Consider the following 26,999-nt stretch of genomic DNA (forward strand, 5'->3'; position numbering starts at 1 on the left):
ACAAGGGCCCCGTGTAACTCAGTTGGTAGAACATGGCGCTTGCAACGCCAGAGTTGTGGGTTCGTTTCCCACGGGGAAAATGTATGCACTCACTAACTGTAAGTTGCTCTGGATAAGAGCGTCTGCTAAATGACTAAAATATGTAAGATGGACATTGTTGCTTTTTTTTTTGCCTCACACCCACTCACTTTCATGTCTAATTATTTGTCCCTTTCGTTGATTTAGGCCAACTGTAGTGTACTCTCATATGAGATCCAATGAGGACACTAAACAACTTAATGGTTGTTGCACTTGTGCTGTTGTGAGAGATTATTTGTTTGTCCCTGGTGTCATTGAGGGTTGGGGGATAGCCAGGGTTATGGTGTTGGAAAGTCTTGATGGCCACAACCTTATGTTCAGTTTATTTGTATACATTTTTAAACATGGTTTCTAATTGTCTATCTTGTGATAAGGTAATAGCTAGTGGAGTTCAAAGGGTTGTAAACTCAACTGTACTGTTTTATATTTGTTGTGGCAAGTCACCATAAAAAAAGAGAAACTGACAACACCCATTGGATTTGAAGCCATTGTCTTTGTTTTATATTATCTTGAACAAATAAATATTAATTTTGAAGAATATGATTTAAAAGTTTTGAATTCTGACTTACATGATCATAACAAAAAACTAAAGACCTATGACTTGTTCTTTCCGTTTTTGTTGTCATAGGAGACTTTGTAAACACATGTACTCCCGAGTGGCGCAGTGCTAGCTGTGCCGCTAGAGATCCTGGTTCGAATCCAGGCTCTGTCGTAGCAGGCCGCGACCGGGAGACCCATGTGGTGGCGCACAATTGGCCCAGCGTCGTCCAGGGTAGGGGAGGGAATGGCCGGCAGGGATGTAGCTCAGTTGGTAGAGCATGGCGTTTGCAACGCTAAGGTTGTGGGTTTGATTCCCACGGGGGGCCAGTATAAAAAAAAAATACTGTCTGTAAGTCACTCTGGATAAGAGCATCTGCTTAATGACTAAAAAATAAATAAAATAAAAAAATGTATTAAAAGTCATATTGCGTTCTTTGGAATGTAATTCCTCTCCGTAGCTACAGCATCAGATATATATATCTAGTGCTTTTTGGATTATGCGTCATAATCAACAAATCCAATGAAAGCATTGTTCGTTATGTTTCTTCCAATCATAGAATTTGTAATTTAATAGGGTCTATGCTTCCAATGGTTTTGTTGCTGGGGAGGAACCAAATATCGAGTCCTCCTTTTCGCTCCTATTATGGTCAAATAAAGGCGGCAACCACACTTTTAGTGACTTCTTAGATAGCCAATAATATGTCACAATGGGTCTAAATATATGACTCTGGGTGTTGCCAACATTGAATGATAGTCCTCTTCAGCAATCAAATCTTGAGTTTTCCAAACCACGTTGTGGTATATAAAACATTTTTGCGGCGTATTCGCCCTTTGTGATAATGTCGGCAGATTATGAAGAGAGGTAAAGAATCCAGCAAATTGTTTCACTGTTTTATTATAACCAGTTACACATGGCTAGATAAAATAACCCGGTCGGCCCCGCAATTCCGTTATAAAATGCAACCTTAATATTAGCGGTTTCCTTGTGCTGTCGTTTTAGTGCTAACTAACGTTAGCAACTGTAAACTAGCTAGCGGTAGTCGGGTTGGAGCCGCTAGCTGGTCAGGTCTAAAGGCAAGCCCTTTGTAAAAATGTTTCACGTTATGACATGTTAGCTAGGTAGTTGGCTCAAATTGTGCCTTGTATTATTGTAAACACTGATTTGCTGGCCAACCCACAAATGTTAATTGAGTAATGCATGGTGAAGTCGAACTGCTAACATCGGTTAAGATGGCTAGGTAGTTATAATTTCGCAGGCGAACACCACCAGACCGGTTGCGGGAAAATGGTGGCCTGTCTCACCAGCGAGCCCCGCCATGGTGCACAAATGATTTTCTGCCCAGTGTCGTTGGTCACGTTTAACTACGTTAGCTAGTAACGGGTGTTAACTATTAACCTCAAAACTCCGGCTAGCTAGTGTCTCACTTGCTACAGTTCTTATCCGAAATATTATGTTTACGAGCTTGCTGGATCGCTTGTTCTTTTAATGGAGCCACCCTTTCAGCTAACGTTAGCTAACTTTGTGCGCTACGAGCACATGGTTTTTCGGGTAAATTAGGGGTCGCTAGGCCTGGTGGCGGTGCTTTATTTTGTATTTATTATGGAATTATTTGCAATCGGATAGGCCTTTCGGTTGAGTGATTGCTACTTCCAGCTAGTATGGTTAGCTATCCCTGCTGAATATGTTGTTTTGCTTGTTAGCGAGCTAACGTTAGCAGTTTCATCACGGGGTTTACATTTCCACTCCGGCCTAGCCACCCAGCGAACCTCCACCAATTTGTTATCCACCATGACTACTCGGGCCTAGACAGCCAGCGAACCCATACCAATTTATCTACCATGACCATTATTCTATTCAAAATCTCTGAATACAAGTAATTTTGCATGGGCGTGTTCGATTCGTCTGCATTGGGAAGACTTTCTGAAATATATGTTTTTGGAAATTGAGTGGCGTCACAAGTTTGGTTGTGTGTGTGCCCCAAATTCTGCCTCGCTGGTCGCCAGCACCGATGGTGGGGTACCAAAACGACCATCTTATGCGAGTTTATTGAACATGGGTGCCTCGATTCAATCATTGGCACTTAATGGGCCGAATTCGGGCATGTCATGCCTATTGCAATCACACCCTGGCATTAGACCCCTTATACATTTCTGATTAGAAATGTTTTTGTTCATGATATCATTAGAATTGGCTAATGAGTTATGAAATATATGTATCATCTAGTATTGACATGTGGACGTTTTCCTCCAGAGACCTCTCCAACAGAGACAATGGCCCTGAGGGCATGGAGCCAGATGGCATCATTGAGGTAAAGTTAAGTGTTTTGTGTGTGTCAGGCAAGTTTGTCAAAAGTTGGATGAAGGACCGGTTAAATTGTTGAATATCATTACTGGCAATGGGATGGAGGAGAAGATGCATACATCTAACACCCACAATCAGGGTCTTGCATGGTTTTCCATCTCTCCACTGGCAGTAAAGCAGTACTGGGAGTTTGTGTAAGAAGTACAGTCTCTGGGTACCATATACACAAACCGTGGTCTGTTATCTTTCTCTCTCCACAGAGTAACTGGAATGAGATTGTGGACAGCTTCGATGAGATGGCCCTGCGTGAGACTCTCCTGAGAGGAATCTATGCCTATGGGTTTGAGAAACCCTCTGCCATTCAGCAGAGGGCCATCCTCCCTTGTATCAAGGGTAAGTTAGTTTCCTAAAATAAACTCCCACACACAGGATATTGTGTGTGGGAGACCTTTTATTTTTATTTTATTTTTTTCATCAATATGTATCAAGATGGGTATAAGCTTCAGACATGGGAATGACTTCAATACCAATTATGTGTTGATTTTTATAGTGTTCTTTTTGCGTCAATCTCTAGCCTAAGTTGTCGCTGACTGAAGTTGCCTGAACTTCTATACTTCTATTCATCCTCTTCATTCCTATGTGGAACATTAGGTTTCCTTGAGAGATCATACGACACTGGCTTTTATTTATTCCAGACTATCCTACATGTCAGGTTTGGAGACTTTCTCAATCATGCCTTAAATGTTTTATTATTTAGCTTGCAGATTTCCTAAGCCTCTGCATCTAAACAGTGAACCAAATGCCTATAAAGCATATCCTTGGTCATATTCACTAGGAACCAACTGGGAGGGACCTGTCTGAATTTGTCCAATAAGAAACACTTGATTTTTCTGTTGCAAAGTGTTTTGCTATGGTGTCTACTAATGAATATGACCCTTCATTCCCCACCAGGTTTTGATGTCATTGCACAGGCCCAGTCCGGCACAGGGAAGACTGCCACTTTCGCCATCTCCATCCTACAGCAGATTGATATTGAGCTAAAGGGCACCCAGGCCCTAGTCCTCGCTCCCACCCGAGAGTTGGCTCAGCAGGCAGGTTACACACATTTAATTTGCAACTCCTGTACCCTGTACACTGTCGTGCCGACTCAAACGTACCATGCTGGCTCTGATATTTTAATATCACATGGGCCTTTCCAGCACTGTTCTAGCAACTATGGTGGATGAATTGCCAGCACAGTACAGCTTGGCTTGATTCTGCTCTCTAGTGTGAATGAAACCATGTAGGCTGATGATGTAATGTGCCACCCCTGTCACGGGCAAGGCAGTGTCTTTGAGTGGCACTAAGTCTTATATCTGTCAGGGTGAGAGAGGGATATTCATCCCAGCCGACTCTGTGGAGTGAGCAACAGGCTGGTTCATGCTATGGGCACAAACTCATGAGTTACACAAATCTGATCCTTATGAATATTGTTGCTTGTCAGATGATGACTAAAAGTAATGAACATTTACGCTAAAATTGTCTTGAACATGGAAGTAGATTAGGGACGTCAAATGTTCAGGCTAATGCACAGACTATGGAAGCTCTAGTCTGAAGTTCACAAGCAATGTTATTAAATTCAAAATGTTGGCTAGATATTTCAACTCTGTATGGCAAGCGTGAATGACTGACTGAAAACGTTTGAGGCTGCTTTGAGCCACAGCTCGTTGTAGCTATGTTAAATCGAATCACATTGTTTTTGTGAGACAGCATGGTATCGAGAATCCTCACAACCAAGTGAAGAATCTTGTGTGTGTGACCCCCGTCTATGCTACGTCGTTTAGTGTGCACACCACTACGTTGGCAACACACAAAAAACTACAGGAAAGACGGTTGTTTAATGTGAGGCTCAGCGGTGTTAGGATTTTGAAAGTCATGTAGTGTACACCCGGCATTTAAATACAGTGAGGGGGAAAAAAGTATTTGATCCCCTGCTGCTGTTGTACGTTTGCCCACTGACAAAGACATGATCAGTCTATCATTTTAATAGTAGGTTTATTTGAACAGTGAGAGACAGAATAACAACAACAAAAATCCAGAAAAACGCATGTCAAAAATGTTATAAATTGATTTGCATTTTTAATGAGGGGAATAAGTATTTGACCCCTCTGCAAAACATGACTTAGTACTTGGTGGCAAAACCCTTGTTGGCAATCAGAGGTCAGATGTTTCTTGTAGTTGGCCACCAGGTTTGCACACATCTCAGGAGGGATTTTGTCCCACTCCTCTTTGCAGATCTTCTCCAAGTCATTAAGGTTTCGAGCCTGACGTTTGGCAACTCGAACCTTCAGCTCCCTCCACAGATTTTCTATGGGATTAAGGTCTGGAAACTGGCTAGGCCACTACAGGATCTTAATGTGCTTCTTTGTTGCCTTGGCCGTGTGTTTTGGGTCATTGTCATGCTGGAATACCCATCCAAGACCCATTTTCAATGCCCTGGCTCAGGGGAAGGAGGTTCTCACCCAAGATTTGACGGTACATGGCCCCGTCCATCGTCCCTTTGATGCGGTGAAGTTGTCCTGTCCCCTTAGCAGAAAAACACCCCCAAAGCATAATGTTTCCACCTCCATGTTTGACGGTGGGGATGGTGTTCTTGGGGTCATAGGCAGCATTCCTCCTCCTCCAAACACGGCGAGTTGAGTTGATGTCAAAGAGCTCCATTTTGGTCTCATCTGACCACAACACTTTCACCCAGTTCTCCTCTGAATTATTCAGATGTTCACTGGCAAACTTCAGACGGGCCTGTATATGTGCTTTCTTGAGAAGGGGGACCTTGCGGGCGCTGCAGGATTTCAGTCCTTCACGGCGTAGTGTGTTACCAATTGTTTTCTTGGTGACTATGGTTCCAGCTGCCTTGAGATCATTGACAAGATCCTCCCGTGTAGTTCTGGGCTGATTCCTCACCGTTGTCATGATCATTGCAACTCCACGAGGTGAGATCTTGCATGGAGCCCCGGGCCGAGGGAGATTGACAGTTCTTTTGTGTTTCTTCCATTTGCGAATAATTGCACCAACTGTTGTCACCTTCTCACAAAGCTGCTTGGCGATGGTCTTGTAGCCCATTCCAGCCTTGTGTAGGTCTACAATCTTGTCCCTGACATCCTTGGAGAGCTCTTTGGTCTTGGCCATGGTGGAGAGTTTGGAATCGGATTGATTGATTGCTTCTGTGGACAGGTGTCTTTTATACAGGTAACAAGCTGAGATTAGGAGCACTCCCTTTAAGAGTGTGCTCCTAATCTCAGCTCGATACCTGTATAAAAGACACCTGGGAGCCAGAAATCTTTCTGATTGAGGGGGGGTTAAATACTTATTTCCCTCATTAAAATGCAAATCCATTTATAAAAAATTGACATTCGTTTTTTTCTTGATTTTTTTGTTCTGTCTCACTGTTCAAATAAACATACCATTAAAATTATAGACTGGTCATTTCTTTGTCAGTGGGCAAACGTACAAAATCAGCAGGGGATCAAATACTTTTTTGCCTCACTGTAGCAGCCAACAGTTGTCACTGTTGATATCCTATGCCACATCATGATTAGTTGACGTTGACAGAAAAAGTGGTTTGTTCACTTTTTCCATGATGGCAGCCTGCAGAAATCAACATCTGACATTCCAAAACATTGATTTAAGCCTTCTACAAGTTCTCATCTAACCAACCATGTATAGGTTATTCCTGGTTTCCGTGTGCCCTTTGAATGGTATTACGGTAGTTTAAATCGGTCTTCACCCCAAATGTTTGCACCTGTTCTATTGATTTCAGTATGATATCGATGGAAGTGATTAACAAAAAAAGTGTTGCGTTACACTTACTGCAGTGGTGACCAACATGAATCAAAATGTAGCTAGCGGTCTTCTACCAATTGTTCTCTAACCAGTGGTGTAAACATTATTCCCAGATTCCTCTGGTTTTTGAGCTGTTTGTTTTAACAGGATGTGCAACCTCATCCCCCCCCCCCCCCCTTCGCTCAATTAATTTCAACACTATTATTTTGGTCATTTTTATTTTACCTTTATTTAACTAGGCAAGTCAGTTAAGAACAAATTCTTATTTACAATGACGGCCTACACCGGGCCAACCCGGACAACACATGATAATCGAGTTGGTTATTGACAGAAGTGTTTCTTTTCTCGTTCTGTTTTGGTGACCCCTGTATCAAAATGTAGCCGGCTGTGTTCTGCAGGTTGTCCTCTAACCAGTGTCGTGAAAATACCCCCAATTTATATTTTTGTGATGGTTTCAACGGCGCATATTCCTCCCTAATCGATTAGTTATTAATTGCCACCTGTCAAGTGTTTTTGGTGCGTGTGCAGTTTATGGTGCTCATTGGACAGATGTAATAAAATAAGAAAAGCAAGTAATATTACTATTGTTGCACGTGTATGTGTAGATAGTACATTTTTGTTTGTTTTCACACCTTATGGATCAGTGGGGACTGTGAAGAGGCACATACACATGAATACACACACGCATGGAAACATGCTCTATTTTGTGTGGTAGTAGTGTGTAGTGACCTGAGGGCACACACTTACATTTTACATTTTAGTCATTTAGCAGACGCTCTTATCCAGAGCGACTTACAGTTAGTGAGTGCATACATTATTATTATTTTTTATTTATTTTTTCATACTGGCCCACCGTGGGAATCGAACCCACAACCCTGGCGTTGCAAACGCCATGCTCTACCAACTGAGCTACATCCCTGCCGGCCATTCCCTCCCCTACCCTGGACGACGCTGGGCCAATTGTGCGCCGCCCCATGGGTCTCCCGGTCACGGCCAGCTACGACAGAGCCTGGATGCAGTGCCTTAGACCACTGCGCCACTCGGGAGAACACTTAATGTGTTGTAAAGTACAATTTAAAAAACAAACATTACAATACATAACTGCCTTAATTTTGCTGGACCCCAGGAAGAGTAGATGCTGCCTTGGCAGCAGCTAATGGGGATCCATAATAAATACAAATCTATCACAAACTGTTTCCACATATTGGTTATTGATTTGGACACTTTCAAACTGTGTTTTGACATTGGGCTATTTTATGAATGTCTTGTCATCAGGAAGCAGCGACGGCATCATTTTCAGCATAAGTTTTAGAAATATAAATTGAACTTTCAACATTAATTTCCAATTGTATTGCACTTAATCATGTAATAACTGCTGAATGAGTCCAAAAACATGCTGTGATTTGATTTTGATGATATACCAGAAATCACCAAAATGGACATGTAAACTTAGTCAAATATGTGCCAGAGGGAGCTTTCCTTGGCCACTGTGCTGCTGCTTGCTCCCTAGTCTAGGCTGTGTTACTGTTAAAGCACTTTGTGACAACGGCTGACTGCTGGATTTAAGTTTTATCGACTCCCTCTCCTCTTCAATAGATCCAGAAGGTGATCCTGGCCCTCGGCGACTACATGGGAGCCTCCTGCCATGCCTGTATCGGCGGAACCAACGTCCGCAACGAGGTGACAAAACTCCAGGCTGAGGCTCCCAACATAGTGGTTGGAACTCCAGGCCGCGTGTTCGACATGTTGAACCGCAAGTTCCTCTGTGAGTGATGTCAGGGCCTTTCTTTTTGTGACCAGATTTGTACAGATAACATAGGTTTGTCAAACATTTCGCAATGTTATGTTTACATCTGTATGTTTTTGTTTACTGAAGAGTATTGACATTTCACTTTGTGTTCAAGTTTTGTCTAAACCAAGTGCTCATCTTCCCCCTCAGCTTCTAAGTACATCAAGATGTTTGTCCTGGACGAAGCTGATGAGATGTTGAGCCGGGGTTTCAAGGACCAGATCTACGAGATTTTCCAGAAGCTTGGCACTAGTACACAGGTATGAGGACAAATTGTGTCAAACAGTCCTTAGGAAGCTATGCTCTACCTGAAGCCTCTGCAATTTTTTTAAATTTACTTTTATTTATTCAGTGTAGCCCAATTCAGACCAGTGTCTCGTTTGCAACAAAAATAAAACTACAAGACGGCTATAAATATATTATGTCAGTTGAAACAATTGCACACTTCATTAAACTAATTTAACAACAGTTTTAAACTACCCTATCGGCACCAGGGAATCCAGGTGTAAGTTGTTTTGTAAGGTATTCCATAACTGGCGTGTTAAAACTAAAGGCGGATTTACTTTGTGGAGACAAGTGGGACCTCAAAGAGTTAACAAACCCTGTGAATGGGTATGGTATTTCTATGTTTCAACAGTGAAGTGAGGTATGTTGGAAGCTTGTGGAGCAGAGCTTTGCAAACAAGAAGGGAGTAATGAAGTGATCTACGGGACTTTAGTGAGGTCCAGCTGACCTTCTGATACAAGATGCAGTGATGAGTATTAAAACTGTCACCTGTAATAAAGCGAAGGGCGCTATGGTAGACTGCATCCAATGGTTTAAGAGTAGTGGCTGCGGCATTCTGGTAAATGGTGTCACCATAGTCAAGAACTGTCAGGAAAGCTGACTGCACAATCTGCTTCCTGCTGTTCATGGAGAGGCAAGATCTATTTCTAAAAAAGAAGCCCACTTTAAATTTTAGCTTTTTAACTAGGTCATCAGTATATTTTGTCAAACGTTAGATCTTTATCAATCCAAACGGACAGATATTTATAGGCGGGAACCCGCTCGATGAGAGAACCATCCAATGAGTGAATATGTAGCCCACCTGAGAGATCTTTCATTGAATTAGAGAACATGTATTTAGTTTTGCCCGCATTAAGTACACGTTTTAAATGAAGGGCTTTTTGTAATGCAACCAAATCAGATTGCAGCTCTAACATAGCTCGGTTAACTGTCGGTGCAATGGCATACATAACCGTATCGTCTGCATACAGATGAATATTACAGGATTTAATACATAGTCCAATATTATTTACGCATGTCTCAATACCGACCCCTGCAGTACATCTTTCGTAATATTGAGGAAACTAGACTTGACAGCATCCGAAAGCACACATTGTGTCCTGGAGGTCGGATGGCTCTTAAACCATTTGCAAGGCTCCTTGTCCAGGCCCATTTCAGACTGTTTTTAAATGAGTAGCACTTCTAAAACAACAATAGTGGCTGAAACAGTGCGATGTCCAGATCTAAAAATCAAACTGGTGCATATTTTAGATTAGTGAGAAGTTGAAAACCTTAGCTGGGAGTTGGTCAAGGATTCTAAAACCTTGGCTAGGCAACATACTTTAACTCGGAGATTGGGTGGTAATTATCTAAGTCAGAAAGATCTCCGCCTTTGTGTAGGGGGAGGACATGTGCAACTTTCCAAATCTTAGGGATAACACCGGAAGCAATTGTGAAGTTAAAAATACATGTTAAACGTTCAACAGTGAGTGGGGCAGAGAGCTGTAGTAAGAAGGGGTCAAGTGAATCAGCCCCTGATCTTTAGCAAGGCACTTAATACATCGTAGACATCAAATGGTTGAAATGAAAATAAAGTATGTGCGTGCATCATTCTCTACAATCTGTTCTGAGGTGACTAAAGGACTCCCTCCAGTGGAATGAGATGAATTTTCAGAGACTATCCTTTCAAACAGGTGGCTAGCTGAAGCAAAATGGTTATTAAAAGCACTACAAATGTCTGTTTTGTTTCAAAGACTTAACCACTTTCCAGAAGTTAGCTAGGCTTACCACTAGGCTTGGGCGGCATACTGTATGTACCGGGGTATTTGGAAATAGACACGGGATGGTTTCGTCAATATCATTGAAACTTTCTTTGAAGTTTTTCAATACAATTTGTAGCTACTTTTTAAGGAAATACCTGCAGTTAACTTGTGCAATGCGTTAGGAGATAAAGCAGATTGTGTTCTTCATTTCACCTGTCACATTATTTTATGTTATGAAGCTTACGTAGTTCCCCAGTCACTTTTGTATTGTATTAAGGATCCCTATTCGATATACTCTTCCTGGGGTCCAGCAACATTAAGGTAGTTATATACAATTAAAGATATTACATTACATTTCATAACACTATTCACAACACATTAAGTGTGTTCCCTCAGGCCAATACTCAACTACCACATATCTACAATACAAAAACAAGTAGTAATGAAGACGATGTCTCCTCCACTTTGAGCCATGAGAGATTTGCATGCATATTATTGTTAGCTCTCTGTGTACATTTAAGAGCCAGCCGTGCTGCCCTGTTCTGAGCCAAGTGTAATTGTCCGAGGTACCTCTTTGTGGCAGCTGACCACACGATTTAACAGTAGTCCAGGTGCGACAACACTAGGGCCTGTAGGACCTGCCTTGTTTATAGTGTTAAAAAGGAAATATTTAGGACTAACTTATTCCTTGCCACCCATTCTGACGCTAACTGCAGCTCTTTGTTAAGTGTGGGTGGGATTTCACTCGCTGTAGTAGCTGATGTGTGTAGTCTTGCATCATCTGCATACATAGACACACTGGCATTACTCAAAGCCAGTGGCATGTCGTTAGTAAAGATTGAAAAAAGTAAGGGACCTAGATCGCAGCCCTCGGGAATTCCCGATTCTACCTGGATTATGTTGGAGAGGCTTCCATTAAAGAACACCCTCTGTGTTCTGTTAGACAGGTAACTCTTCGTCCACAATATAGCAGGGGGTGTGAAGCCATAACACAAGTTTTTCCAGCAGCAGACTATGATCGATAAGGTCAAAAAACACACTGAAGTCTAACCAAACAGCCTTCAATTTCTTTATTATCAATTTCTCTCAGCCAGTCATTTGTGTAAGTGCCATCCTTGTAGAATGTCCTTCCCTATAAGTTTGCTGAAAGTTTGTCAATTTGTTTACAGTAAAATAGCATTGTATCTGGTCAAACACAATTTTTTCCAATAGTTTACTCAGGGTTGGTAACAGGCTGATTGGTCGGCTATTTGAGCCAGTAAAGGGGGCTTTTCTATTCTTGATTAGCGGCATTACTTTTGCTTACCTCCAGGCCTGAGTGCACACGCTTTCTAGTAGGCTTAGATTGAAGATATGTCAAAAGGAGTGGCAATATTGTCTGCTATTATCCTCAGTAATTTTCCATCCAAGTTGTCAGACCCTGGTGGCTTGTCATTGTTGCTAGACAACAATAATCTTGTCACACCTTCCACACTCACTTTACGGAATTCAAAATTCATAATTTGATCAGATATACTTGGATGTGTAGTGTCAGCGTTTGTTGCTGGCACGTTGTGTCTAAGTTTGCTAATATTGCCAATGAAAAGATCATTAAAGTAATTAACAATATCAGTGAGTTTTGTGATGAATGAGCCATCTGATTCAATGAATGATGGAGCGGAGTTTGCCTTTATGGCCAAATTTTGTATTTAAGGTGCTCCAAAGCTTTTTACTATCAGTCTTTATTTCATTTAACTTAGTTTTATAGTATAGTTTCTTCTTTTTTATTCAGTTTAGTCACATGATTTCTCAATTTGCAGTACATTTGCCAATCGGTTGTGCAGCCAGGCTTATTTGCCATTCCTTTTGCCTCTTCCCTCTCAACCATACACAATTTTTTTTAAAATTCCTCATCAATCCATGGGGATTTAAGTTTATACATTCATTTTCTTAATGGGTGCATGCTTATTAGTAACTGGAATAAGCAATTTCATAAATGTGTCAAGTGCAGTGTCTGGTTGCTCCTCATTACACACCACACACCAACAAATATTCTTTACATCAACATAGGAATCGCTACAAAACGGATTGTATGACCTCTTATACACTATATTAGGCCCAGCCTTTGGTTTTCCTAGATATGGCTACTATATTGTGATCACTACATCCGATGGATTTGGATACTGCTTTAAATCAAATTTCTGCAGCATTAGTAAAGATGTGATCAATACATGTTTTCATTCCTGTGCCTTCCGGGATGATGGTGTTGATGTGAGTCATGACCAGCCTTTCAAAGCACTTCATGGCTAGCGACGTGGGTGCTACGGGGCGGTAGTCATTTAGGCAGGTTACCTTTGCATTTGTGTGCACAGGGACTATGGTGGTCTGCTTCAAACGTGGGTATTACAGATTCTTTCAGGGAGAGGGTTGAAAATGTCGGGGAAGACACTTGCCAGTTGGTCCGCGCATGACACTTGCCAGTTGGTCCGCGCATGCTCTGAGTACACGCCCTGGTAATCCGTCTGGCCCCGCGGCCTTGTGAATGTTGACCTGTTTTAAGTTCTTGCTCACATCGGCTACGGAGAGCGTGATCACACAGTCGTCCGGAACATCTGGTGCTTTCATGCATGCTTCAGTGTTGCTTGCCTCGAAGCGAGCAAAAATGGCATTTAGCTCGTCTGGTAGGCTCACGTCACTGGGCAGCTCTCGGCTGGGTTTCCCTTTGTGGTCCGTAATAGTTTGCAAGCCCTGCCACATCCGACGAGTGTTAGAGCAGGTGTAGTACGATTCAATCTTAGTCCTGTATTGACGCTTTGCCTGTTTGATGGTTCGTCTGAGGGCATAGCGGGATTTCTTATAAGCGTCCGGATTAGTAAGGTCACTGTGGGGACGTAGTCAATGCACTTATTGATGAAGCCGGTGACTGAGGTGGTATACTCCTCAATGCCATTGGATGAATCACGGAACATATTCCAGTCAGCGCTAGCGAAACAGTCCTGTAGCGTAGCATCTGCGTCATCTGACCACTTCCATATTGAGCGAGTCTGGTACTTCCTGCGTAAATTTTTTGCTTGTAAACAGGAATCAGGAGGATAGAATTATGGTCAGATTTGCCAAATGGAGGGTGAGGGAGCGCTTTGTATGCGTCTCTGTGTGTGGAGGAAAGGTGGTCTAGAGTAGTTTATTTTTTTCTCTGGTTGCACATGTGACGTGCTTGTAGAAATGAAGTAAAACAGATTTAATTTTGCCTGCATTAAAGTCTCTGGCCACTAGGAGCGCTACTTCTGGATGAGCATTTTATTGTTTGCTTATGGCCTTATACAGCTTGTTAAGTGCTGTCTTAGTACCAGCATCGGTTTGTGGTGGTGAATAGACGGCTACGAATAATATAGATGAGAACTCTCATGGTAGATAGTGTGGTCTACAGCTTATCATGAGGTACTCTACCTCAGACGAACAATACCTCTAGGCTTCTTTAATATTTGACTTTGCTCTTATTGTTATTGACAAATAGACACACCCCCGCAACTCGTCTTACCAGACGTAGGTGCTCTGTCCTGCCGATGCACAGAAAACCCAGCCAGCTTTATATCCGTGTCGTCGTTCAGCCACGACTCGGTGAAACACAAGATATTACAGTTTTTAATGTCCCGTTGGTAGGATAGTCTCGACCGTAGATAGTTTTTCCAGTGATTGCACGTTGGCCAATAGAACCGATGGTAATGGCGATTTACCCACTCGCCTACGAATTCTGTCAATTCATGTGTGAACCTAGGATTAGATTTATTTTATCCTTAGCCTTTTGTACGGCACATGTTTATCTGCAACAGAGTTGACCCTCTTGAGTCAATTTCCATGGCCCCGTAACAATCTAATTAGCATAATAAAAAATTCCCATAAAAATCTGTCTGAAGCTAGAGACATCTGGGTTTTTGCATGGGCTGCATCTCAATATGCCAATATCGGCCTTTAAAATCTGCGGTGAAAGGTGTCGGAGCTACAGCGGTGTTTGTCAGACCATGAGACATCCCGAAAATTTGTGTTCTCACAAACATCTGTACCGTCTGAATAATTTGGTCTAAAAACTATTATGGCCCCTCAGTGGAAAGGCAAAACGCCCTCAAGCTTCACGGAACTCGTCTGACGTCTGTGACGCCGATTTGTCATCTTTTGTCTGTATTGTCCGAACAGTTTGGGCTACACACTAATATGACCTCTCTATGGAAAGGTGTCTTTCACGAACACGTACAGTTGAAGTCAGAAGTTTACATACACCTTAGCCAAATACATTTAAACTCAGTTTTTCACAATTCCTGACATTTAATCCTAGTAAAAAAATTCCCTGTCTTAGGTCAATTAGGATCACCACTTTATTTTAAGAATGTGAAATGTCAGAATAATCGTAGAGAGAATGATTGCTTTATTTCAGCTTTTATTTCTTTCATCACATTCCCAGTGGGTCAGAAGTTTACATACACTCAATTAGTATTTGGTAGCATTGCCTTTAAAATTGTTTCACTTGGGTCAAACGTTTCAGGTAGCCTTCCACAAGCTTCCCACAATAAGTTGGGTGAATTTTGGCCCATTCCTCCTGACAGAGCTGGTGTAACTGAGTCAGGTTTGTAAGCCTCCTTGCTCGCACACAATTTTTCAGTTCTGCCCACACATTTTCTATAGGATTGAGGTCAGGGCTTTGTGATGGCCACTCCAATACCTTGACTTTGTTGTCCTTAAGCCATTTTGCCACAACTTTGGAAGTATGCTTGGGGTCATTGTCCATTTGGAAGACCCATTTGCGACCAAGCTTTAACTTCCTGACTGATGTCTTGAGATGTTGCTTCAATATATCCACATAATTTTCCTTCCTCATGATGCCATCTATTTTGTGAATTGCACCAGTCCCTCCTGCAGCAAAGCACCCCCACATCATGATGCTGCCACCCCCGTCCTTCACGGTTGGGATGGTGTTCTTCAGCTTGCAAGCTTCCCCCTTTTTCCTCCAAACATAACGATGGTCATTATGGCCAAACAGTTATATTTTTGTTTCATCGACCAGGGGACATTTCTCCAACAAGTACGATCTTTGTCCCCATGTGCAGTTGCAAACCGTAATCTGGCTTTTTTATGGCGGATTTGGAGCAATGGCTTCTTCCTTGCTGAGCGGCTTTTCAGGTTATGTCGATATAGGACTTGTTTTACTGTGGATATAGATACGTTTGTACCTGTTTCCTCCAGCATCTTCACAAGGTCCTTTGCTGTTGTTCTGGGATTGATTTGCACTTTTTGCACCAAATTACGTTCATCTCTAGGAGATAGAACGTGTCTCCTTCCTGAGCGGTATGATGGCTGCATGGTCCCATGGTGTTTATACTTGCGTACTATTGTTTGTACAGATGAACGTGCTACCTTCAGGCATTTGGAAATTGCTCCCAAGGATGAACCAGACTTGTGGAGGTCTACAATTTTTTTTCTGAGGTCTTGCCTGATTTCTTTTGATTTTCCCATGATGTCAAGCAAAGATGCACTGCGTTTGAAGGTAGGCCTTGAAATACATCCACAGGTACACCTCCAATTGACTCAAATGATGTCAATTAGCCTATCAGAAGCTTTTAAAGCCATGACATCATTTTCTGGAATTTTCCAAGCTGTTTAAAGGTACAGTCAACTTAGTGTATGTAAACTTCTGACCTGCTGGAATTGTGATCCAGTGAATTATAAGTGAAATAATCTGTCTGTAAACAATTGTTGGAAAAATTACTTGTGTCATGCACAAAGTAGATGTCCTAACCGACTTGCCAAAACTATAGTTTGTTAACAAGAAATTTGTGGAGTGGTTGAAAAACGAGTTTTAATGACTCCAACCTAAGTGTATGTAAACTTCCGACTTCAACTCTACATGTTTGTTTTGCTCTAGGGCCAAAAGCCTCAAGACTCATTTGAAGGTAGCCCGGTACCAGTTTTAAAAAAGGAATATTTGTTTATATGGAATCATTTTGTGCCTAAAAAACAATGTGTAAAATAAAGTTTCCTGTTTCTTTTCTCTCAGATATAGGACAAAGCTGTCATCTAAGCAAATCAAATGTTATTTGCCACATGCGCCGAATACAACCGGTGTAGACCTTACAGTGAAATGCTTATTTACAAGCCCTTAACCAACAATGCAGTTTTTACGGAAAGAAGTGTTAAGTAAAAAATAGGTAAATAAAACAAAAAATAGCAAATAATTAAAGAGCAGCAGTAAAATAAAATAACAGTAGGGAGGCTATATACAGGGGGTACCGGTTAGTCGAGGGTGGCTAATTTGAAGAATCTCAAATATAAAATATATTTTGATTTGTTTAACACTTTATTTGCTTATTACATGATTCCATGTGTTAATTCATAGTTTTGATGTCTTCACTATTCTACAATGTAGAAAATAGGAAAAATAAAGAAACCCTAGAATGAGTAGGTATGTCCAAACTTTTGACTAGTAGTGTAAATGGATGATTTATAAAGCCAGGCAAATTTAACAGTAAGGCTATTGATTATAGACCTAATTAAGTTGGTTTCCTCTCTCACTTTTCTTAGACAATTAAGGCGAGCTGTTTTCTCGTCTCCTAACTCCGCTGCTGCCACCACCGCATTGTTCTCAACACCAATATGCTGGTTAACTTTGCTATTATGCACAGCAACATGGTCTAGGAAAAGGCGCCAATTCAACAGTTCACTGATGTTTCAGAACCGCGGACAGTGACCACTATCCAATGCGGGAGAAAGATAATTTGTTATAAAATAGTATTTTTATTAGTGTTGCACCATTTGTTCTCATGTAATATAACCATATACAATTTCAGTAGCACATGTCTTAAAGTGATGGACTGTGCCATCCACACGGCCTTCGCAATGGATTAGTCCACTCGGACAGGAGACTAAAGAGATCTCGGTCGACCAACATCCCATTGACAGACCACTCGACTAAATGGGGTCAGCCCTACAACAAATGTTAGTGCATCGATTCATTCCTCTAATCCAGGGACGGGTAACTTTGATGGTGGTGGGGGCCACAATCTGAACTCATGAGGCCGCAGTGGCTCGCGGGTCTGTATACCTACAGGGTGTGGGAAAATGTTCGCTTTTTTTATATGGTATCTGACTGAGGGTGACTAACAAAATCGACGTGGGCCCACCGGTTGGTAATTCAACAATGTTTTTTTAGATAACTGTCCATTAGACTGACTTGCCAATCAATAATTACTTTTCACATTGTGTATTCTAACGCTCAACAGTAAGTTCAGACCTGAGTAAAAAAAGAAAAGATAAATTGATCTGTGGCTGCCAGATCCCTGCTCTAATCAAACCGAATAGTTTCAAATTAAAATCTATTGGAGCCCGTGTATCTATACTGAACACAAATATATATAAACAACAATTTAAATGATTTGACTGACTTACAGTTCAAGCAATTTAAAGAAATTCATTAGGCTGAATCTCTGGCTTTCACATGACTGGGCAGGGGCGCAGCAAGCCCACCCACTGGGGAGCCGGGCCCAGCCAATCACAATGAGTTTTTTTCCCCACCAAAGGACTCTATTACAGACAGAAATACTCTTAGTTTCATCAGCTGTCCAGGTGGCTGGTCTCAGACGATCCTGCAGGTGATGCCAGATGTGGAGGTCCTGGGCTGGCGTGGTTAAACGTGGTCTGCGGTTGTGAGGCTGGTTGGACGTACTGCCAAATTCTCTAAAACGACGTTGGAGGCGGCTTATGGTAAAGAAGTTAACATTAAATTCTCTGGCAACAGCTTTGGTGGACAGGCCTGCAGTCAGCATGCCAATTGCACACTCCTTCAAAACATGAGACTTCTCTGGCATTGTCTTGTGACGAAACTGCACATTTGATATGCCACACCTCTCAGGTGTATGGGTTATCTTGGCAAGGACAAATGCTCACGAACAGGGATGCAAACAAATTTGTGCACAAAATTTGAAACAAGCTTTTTGTGCGTATTGAAAATGTCTGGGAGATTTTATTTTGGCTTATAAAACATAAGACTAACACTTCACATGTTGCGTTTATATTTTTGTTCAGTATAGATACGTATCGAATCGTCTTGAAAGGGAAAGATGCACATCCCTACAGACTACCACTTGCTAATCAGGAAACTCTTGGGTATGTTGTGAACTGTCATTGCAATTGCTTCACGGGAACCTGGTAAAATTGTTTGTAGTGTAGCTAGCCACTGAATGACTCTGAATTCACTGTCAGCCTGCAGTCAAAGCTATAAACACTTTTGGAGCAAACTAGTACTCTCAAATCGTATCCTGATGTCAACAGCAGATGAATTGTATTCATAACATTGCTAACTTAGCTAGCCAACACATTTTGAGAACAAGTTGTATTACGTGGCTATCTAGTGTTAGCAGCGTTTGGTGTTCGATGACACTGAGCACTGTCTAGCCAGCTGAGGTAGCAAATAATGTATCAAGTTTAATTTTGGATTAGGGTAAGGGGGATACCTAGTCAGTTGTACAACTGAATGCATTCAACTGCAATTTGTCGTCTGCATTTAACCCAACCACTCTGAATCAGAGAGGTGCGGGGGGCTGCCTTAATCGCCATCCACGCCCGGGGAACAGTGAGTTAACTGCCTTGCTCAGGGGTAGAACGACAGATCTTTACTTTGTCAGCTCGGGGATTCGAACAAGCAACCTTTTGGTTACTGGCCCAACGCTCTTACTCGCCCAACAGGCTCTGCATTTCAGGAATCACAGTAGCGAGTACTAATGCTGCACTGTTCAATTATTTTGCCATTTAAACAAAATATTTTTTGAAGAATTCTGTTTTTGCCATAGCCCTCACTGCCTTTCATGCGACTTAAATGTTATCTTGTCCCAGGTGTCAGACTCGACGGCAGTTGCTATCCATTGGAACATTGCGATTGGTTCCCCACATTCTGGGGCTGGGCTTAGCAAAGGGTCGATTTAAGCATAAATCGGCGAATATAGAATATGTTTTTTCAAGTGGAATGTACTGTGCTTTTCTGAATCTTAGCTAGTACTTGTCCCAACCCTCCTTCCTGGTAGTGCTCCTAGAGAAAGAAAGCGCTAGCGAGAGGGAGGGAGGGAGATGAACAGCTGAGCACACCATAGTAATCTTTCAATGACCCATGTATTCCTTTGTCAAGTGATTACTCTATAGAGCTAATACTGTTCTCAACCCTGTTATCCAGGTGGTGCTCCTGTCTGCCACCATGCCTCAGGATGTCCTGGAGGTCACCAAGAAGTTCATGCGTGAGCCTATCCGTATCTTGGTGAAGAAGGAGGAGCTCACCCTGGAGGGTATCCGCCAGTTCTACATCAACGTGGAGAAAGAGGTATTGCTGTAATGGATGCATGTTATAGTTATAGTTATAGTTATAGCAAGTGTGTGTATATAAAGAGAATATATTGCTCTTTTAAATGCTCGTTATTACAATCTTGTGAGGCCCTTTGCTCTACTAACAGGAATAAGTTAAGTCATGAAGTAGCCCCATTTGGTCAATACAACACAGTAACTGTCCTGTTAACATGGAATGTTAATCAATGATACTTTTAGAAATGGCCTTTCCTTCCTTAAAATTGTATTATTTGATTATCAAGATGGTTGATTTTGTATGAAAATAGCTTGCTACAGTGCTTCTAATGATGAGTTTAGCTATATCCTCTTGAGCACTTTTGAAACGTTGTTGGGGTCCCAAGTTCCCTCTGAGTCTCCAGAGATCTGTATATAATGAAGAGATGCTCATTTCTCCACCCTAACATTGGGAGTTGTCCCGAAGGCGGGCAACAAGCTTAGGTCCTAAATAAGTCCATAGAAACACATTGGGCTTATTTTGGACAGATTTAGGCTAGAGTGAAACCTCTCACTCCCATGCTGTTGGAGTAACAGTGTTCTTTGGCAGAGAAAGTCGACTGCTCTACACCGTGGCTGGGCTCTTTGTCCCTCTACAACTTTAACTTAAAAGCAACCTCATCCGCTTTATAATTTAGACGTTTGATATAACTGTAATATCAACCTTTTGTGTATTATACCCCTTTCACACTACTGAGCTGAGACATTATTTACTTTACTAGCCTGGAACTGTGCTGGATAAGGAAAATTTGAAAATGGTAATAACAAAATATCCTAGTGTGAATAGTGTAGTTTGGGTTGGCACAATAGCTTGAAATGGGTATTATTGACCAGATCTTTGGCTTGAAGTTTTCCCTTTTCTTCATACTCAATTCAACCCCCTTTCCTTTGTTAGGAGTGGAAGCTGGACACCCTGTGTGATCTGTACGAGACCCTGACCATCACCCAAGCTGTGATCTTCATCAACACCCGCCGAAAGGTGGACTGGCTGACTGAGAAGATGCACGCCAGGGACTTCACAGTCTCTGCCCTGGTAAGAGCTCCTGCACTTCCAGCTTGGTGTCCATGTCCCACAGTTTTGTTATACCTAACACCCAGGTACTGTATATACAGTACCAGTCAAAAGTTTGGACACCTACGCATTCAAGGGGTTTTCTTTATTTTTAAAACATTTTTACATTGTAGAAAATTAGTGAAGACATCAAAACTATGAATAACACATGGAATCATGTAGTAACCAACAAAGTGTTAAACAAATCAAAATATATTTTATTTACGTTTACATTCACCCTTTGCCTTGATGACAGCTTTGCACACTTGGCATTCTCTCAACCAGCTTCACCTGGAAGGCTTTTCCAACATTCTTGAAGGAGTTCCCACATATGCTGAGCACTTTTTGGCTGCTTTTCCTTCACTCTGCGGTCCAACTAATCCCAAACCATCTCAATTGGGTTGAGGTTGGGGGATTGTGGAGGCCAGGTCACAGCATTCTCAACCACAGCATTCTCCTTCTTGGTAAAATAGCCGTTACATAGCCTGGAGGTGTGTTGGGTCATTGTCCTGTTGAAAAACAAAAGATAGTCCCACTAAACCCAAACCAGATGGGATGGCGTATCGCTGCAGAATGCTGTGGTAGCCATGCTGGTTAAGTGTGCCTTGAATTCTAACTAAATCACAGACAGTGTCACCAGCAAAGCACCCCCACACCATAACACCTCCTCCTCCATGCTTTACAGTGGGAACTACACATGCAGAGATCATCCGTTCACCCACACTGCGTCTCACAAAGACACAGCGGTTTGAACCAAAAATCTCAAATTTGGACTCCAGACCAAAGGACACATTTCCACCGGTCTAATGTCCATTGCTAGTGTTTCTTGGCCCAAGCAGGTCTCTTCTTCTTATTGGTGTCCTTTACTAGTGGTTTCTTTGCAGCAATTCGACCATGAATGCCTGATTCACACAGTCTCCTCTGAACAGTTGATGTTGAGATGTGTCTGTTACTTGAACTCTGTGACGTATTCATTTGGGCTGCAATTTCTGAGGCTGGTAACTCTAATGAACTTATCTTCTGCAGCAGAGGTAACTCTGGGTCTTCCATTCCTGTGGCGGTCCTCATGAGAGCCAGTTTCATCATAGCGCTTGATGGTTCTTGTGACTGCACTTTAAGATGCGTTCAAAGTTCTTGAAATGTTCTGTATTGACTGACCTTCATGTCTTAAAGTAATGATGGACTGTCGTTTGTCTTTGCTTATTTGAGCTGTTCTTGCCATAATATGGACTTGGTCTTTTACCAAATAAGTCTATATTCTGTATTCCCCCCTACCTTGTCACAACACAACTGATTGGCTCAAATGCATTAAGAAGGAAAACAATTCCACAAATTAACTTTTGACAAGGCACACCTGTTAATTGAAATGCATTCCAGGTGACTATCTCATGAAGCTGGTTGAGAGAATGCCAAGAGTGTGCAAGCTGTCATCAAGGCAAAGGGTGGCTATTTGAAGAATCTCAAATATAAAACGTTTTCGTTTAACACTTTTTCTTTGGTTACTACATGATTCCATGTGTCATTTCATAGTTTTGATGTCTTCGCTATTATTCTACAATGTATAAAATTGTAAAAAATAAAGAAAAACCCTTAAATGAGTAGGTGTGTCCAAACATTTGACTGGTAGTGTATATTAGGGATGTTAATCGGTTAGCCGCCGAAAATACATTTGACCGGTCATGCTTATCGGTGTGTATATATGGAATTTGCATAACTTTGGAATTCAATTGGCACGTGTATTTTCATTAGTCGTCATGCATTTTATTTATCATACGCGCACAGCATACAGAGCCTAGTTTGAGAAGCGGCATAGCTCACCTACCACCTGTCAGACAGCGCGAGAGTAGCTCCTCAAAAAGCCTTTAGGCTACTGGAGTGAAACCTGCTTTTGTAAGCCCAGTCATTGCGCAACAAATAACAATTCCAAATGCAATCACGTGTTAACTTTAGTGGCCACGATTTAAAAAGGAGCTATTTTTATTTCTCAATCTCGTAAAGCACGCCTCGGATGCATAGGCAATAGCCTGCCTACTGTTGACCATCAGTGTGTCACCCACCACTTTGCAATGTGAGCTTGAGGCAGTATAATTGTTTAAAATCTGAACGTTTTACTTTACTTCAAATAATGAGGCATGTCTTACTTTGCTTCAAAGTAGCCTTGCAGAAATCCATTCATCGTTCTATTGGTTTTCATATCAACATTTTGTTGTCCAGAAGCCAAAGGCACAATCCTAGTCATATTAGCAACCCATCATAGTAGTTGCATTTAGATTCCCCCTCTTTCTAAGTTTCTAACAGAGATTTTCATCTGTCACATATGAAACTGCTCGCAATAGGTGCCCAGTTTAGAACTGTTTTCTTCTAGTTGCATTTGGGCAAATGTTTGAAAATGACGTTTTATTAGCTGCTTCATTACAGGAATTGCATGTTCAATAATAGACTATAGCCTTTTGACTGTAAGATTATATGCTTGCTATTGTTGCATGTTTCCATTTAAGCTCTTAATGAAAAATGTTGGGTCCTTGTATGCATGCATAGTATCAGAGGAAGAGGCGAAGCGAGAGGTTTCACACTCGCCAAACTCTGACCAAAATCAGTCCAATGGACTTATTTTGGGCCTATGCTTGTCGCCTGCCTTCCCGACTTGGGACGACTCCCATTTGTTAGGGGGGGAAACATGAGCATCTCGTCATTATATACTGATCTCTGATAGTGTTTTCTGTTGGTCACGTCATTTTACTGTTTAGAAAAAATAACGGTTTGTTGAACGGTTAATGAGGGTCAGTTAGTTGACTGAAATTTGCATCATATACTGAACAGAAATATAAACGCAACATGCAACAATTTAAAGATTTTACTGAGTTACTGGGGTGTGTGCTATGCCACTGCTTATAACTATAAGTGAACTATCTAAGATGTTCCGAATCAACTATATACAGCTCAGGGCTCCAGATATGCATTTGGTTTACTAACTTGCTAGCTATGTGGCTAGACATCGAGATCAAGCTTCTTGGTTACAGTAGAGACGATCCCCTCCTTGATCAAGATCCGTGTTGCCTAAATTGCACCCCTTTTGTGCACTTAAGGTAATACCATATGCCCCCGTATGGTACAGAAATGGTATGAAAATCTGGATACCGCCCAACCCTACAGGTAGGCAGGCATAAGCTTCTTTCTAGTTAATGAGGTTTTTGGGAAAGCCTTTCTCCATCAACCAGAAGACTGTTATGCTTAGCGTCGCTAACGGTTATAGTCGTAGACATACGCGCACCCACACATACAGATGAGACTGGGGCATTTCCGTGTCGTTGCCACTTCAGAAAGTTGCCGGAAATATGAATCACTGATGCATTCTGTTCATGTCTTATTATAAACTTGGGCATTTTCTGAGTTCAATACATTTATTTGATTTCCTACCAAGTTCAATACTACCCAATGAGGCCTAGTGCACTCGCAATGGCCAATGCGCAACTCCATATTTCAAAGCTGTTATCTCGATTGAAAAACGGTGTGAAACAGCGGCAGGGCAGACCTTTTTATTACAGAAATCGTGAGGATAATGCATTTTACTGTTTGACCAAATCATAGTTTTATCCGCCCAAAAAATAGGACGTTTTGATTGAGCTGACCAGGTAGAATGTACAGCTCGCACCAGTGCAACCAATAAAAAAATGTAACTCGCACAGTGAAGTCAAAGGGTCACGAAACGTGACTGTGGTCAGTCTAGAGCCCTGTATGGGCACATTCATCGAGTTGAACACTAATACGGGCACAGGGTTGAAGTGGTGTCATTTATTGGATTGAGGTGTCAGCATTCGTTTACATTATCTACAGAATCCTCTCAAGTTCCTCCATTGCTTCTTAGTGCCTCTATTTGTGCAGTAAACATCCTGTCGATCTGGTTAGATCAGCATTTCTTGGTTTTTATGATTTCCATAATGTGAAATTATATGAAGTGCCTGTGGTGTTCACAGATCCAGGCTAACTGACTGTCTTGTTTGACTATAAGTGGGTCTGTGTAAGAGTCTGCTAAATGTAACATGTGATGCCTTCCTCCTTCCCCAGCACGGTGACATGGACCAGAAGGAGAGGGACCTGATCATGAGGGAGTTCCGCTCTGGCTCCAGCCGTGTCCTCATCACCACAGATCTGCTGGTGAGTTGAGTTCAGGAGACGCAGCAGCACCCTACTACCTGGGCAGAGCACACTGTGCCTTGAATATTTTCATTTGTTTAATGTAATAAATATAATTTCTTATTATATTAATCAATTTGGCAAACCCATTTATTCAAATCGACTTCCTTTACAGTGAAATTAAACGTGTAAGTGGGCTCTATATTATATATTTAATTAGCCTATTCTCAATTAACAGTAATACCAAAGTTTTAGTCAAGTGGCAAAAATGTTTTATCCCTGTAGGAATCGAACCCATAACCTTTGGCGCTACACTCCCACCAACTGATACACACGGGACCAAGCCATCTTGCATCGGTGTACAGGGTATTAAAGCCGCTAGAGGTCAGGCATTGCAGGAGTGCTGATCATGTTTCTCTTTTCAGGCCCGTGGAATTGATGTCCAGCAGGTGTCTCTGGTTATCAACTATGACCTGCCGACCAATCGTGAGAACTACATTCACAGGTAGGAGGGACCCTGAGTTATATTAAAAACAAAGCTCCATAGGAATCACTTTTTATTTCACTGCTGTTTTGATTATGGCAATCAACATGGTTCATATTGGGGTGTGAATTTTCCTGATTAATCAGGAGTTCCTGCTTTACTGACATCCTCCATTTCATACATCATTGAAATGTACCTAGCTAACCACAAACCAATATCATACTTTTTCTAGATTGTTCTATAATGTCCTGCTCTCATTCCTGGTTTGTTCATTCAAATCATATTTATTTCTCTACCGTTTTGATTATAATTGCAGATTGGCAGGGTTCATATTAATCTCGACTTTGCTTGTTGTGTGCCAGGATCGGGAGAGGAGGCCGTTTCGGCAGGAAGGGTGTTGCCATCAACATGGTGACTGAAGAGGACAAGCGCACACTCCGGGACATTGAGACATTCTACAACACCACAGTAGAGGAGATGCCCATGAATGTGGCTGACCTGATCTAGAGTACCCCTGGCGCCCTGTCTGCTGGTGGTACCTTAACTCTCTACGGACCATCATCATCCCACTATTCCCCCCCTCCCAAATCTCATTCTCTAAAATCTCCCGTCTCCTACCTACCACCCACCTATCCAAGCCTCCCATGTATCCCAATTTTGCGCTCTTAAATGGGGTAGGGGAACTCCTGTTTTCCTCCTCCTTCCATGCCCTCTGCGGTCCCTCAGCTCAGCCCCACTCATTTGGTTTTCTATGGCTCGCCTTGCATAATAAAACTCAAGAATTGTATTTTAATTGGCAACAGATGAGATTTGCTGTGTTTGTATTAGCAGCAGACTTCATGTCCTTATGTGGTCTGCTAGGACCCCTTGCGACTCCATTTCAATAGGAAATGGTGACTTCTTGGGGGATGGGGATTGCATCATTCAGTTCCAGTCTATGTTATTTGCATCAGTTATATTGTATCACTATCCATTGCTGATATGCCATAGATTTTCTGCAGGAGAGTTTTTAAACAGAAACAAAGGATGACGTTGTTTCTCTTTTTTTATTTAATTTTTTTTGCTCCATGTTCCCTGTTGGAAGTACAGCAATTATTTGAATACTCTTAGTGGTGTTCCAAACATGTTGGTAGACATTTCTAGTGTGTATAATTAACATTTCACAAGGGTTAGCATTTGTCCCCTTGTTCTAAACATTTCATTGACATTTTTGGGGAGAGCATAACGGTGTACAGAGGGGGGTATTGGGAGTTTTTTTTGGGTGCAAAGATATTTGATGGACTCGACATTAAACCCTTTACGCAAATCAAAATCCAGTATAAACATTATTTATTTTCCACCCCTCTTTTATTCATTAGTTTGGTTTCATTTTACAAATTGGGGAAGGGGGATGACTTCAATAAAGTTACCAAATAAAATCA

At 41.8% G+C, this 26,999-nt stretch overlaps 1 protein-coding gene across 1 annotated transcript; it reads left to right on the forward strand.

Annotated features, from left to right (window-relative positions):
* Nucleotides 1-1,389: 1,389 nt before the first annotated feature.
* Nucleotides 1,390-26,999, forward strand: LOC121574113 (eukaryotic initiation factor 4A-I). Its single transcript, XM_041886718.2, has 11 exons — nt 1,390-1,480; nt 2,870-2,927; nt 3,181-3,313; nt 3,872-4,011; nt 8,339-8,507; nt 8,682-8,791; nt 19,749-19,892; nt 20,805-20,942; nt 25,026-25,115; nt 25,520-25,599; nt 25,941-26,999. Exons 1-11 carry the CDS (start codon nt 1,458-1,460, stop codon nt 26,083-26,085), a joined length of 1,230 nt encoding a protein of 409 aa, XP_041742652.1. The 5' UTR covers nt 1,390-1,457; the 3' UTR covers nt 26,086-26,999.

The sequence above is a fragment of the Coregonus clupeaformis genome, chromosome 9 (genome assembly GCF_020615455.1).
Source record: "Coregonus clupeaformis isolate EN_2021a chromosome 9, ASM2061545v1, whole genome shotgun sequence".
NCBI lineage: Eukaryota > Metazoa > Chordata > Actinopteri > Salmoniformes > Salmonidae > Coregonus > Coregonus clupeaformis.

Bases quoted from the DNA above. Each gene is read 5' to 3' on its own strand.
- LOC121574113 (XM_041886718.2), top strand. From the start codon at position 1,458: ATGTCGGCAGATTATGAAGAGAG. The intron at 8,792-19,748 runs GTATGAGGACAA...CCTGTTATCCAG, and splicing joins AGCTTGGCACTAGTACACAG to GTGGTGCTCCTGTCTGCCAC. The intron at 20,943-25,025 runs GTAAGAGCTCCT...CTCCTTCCCCAG, and splicing joins ACTTCACAGTCTCTGCCCTG to CACGGTGACATGGACCAGAA.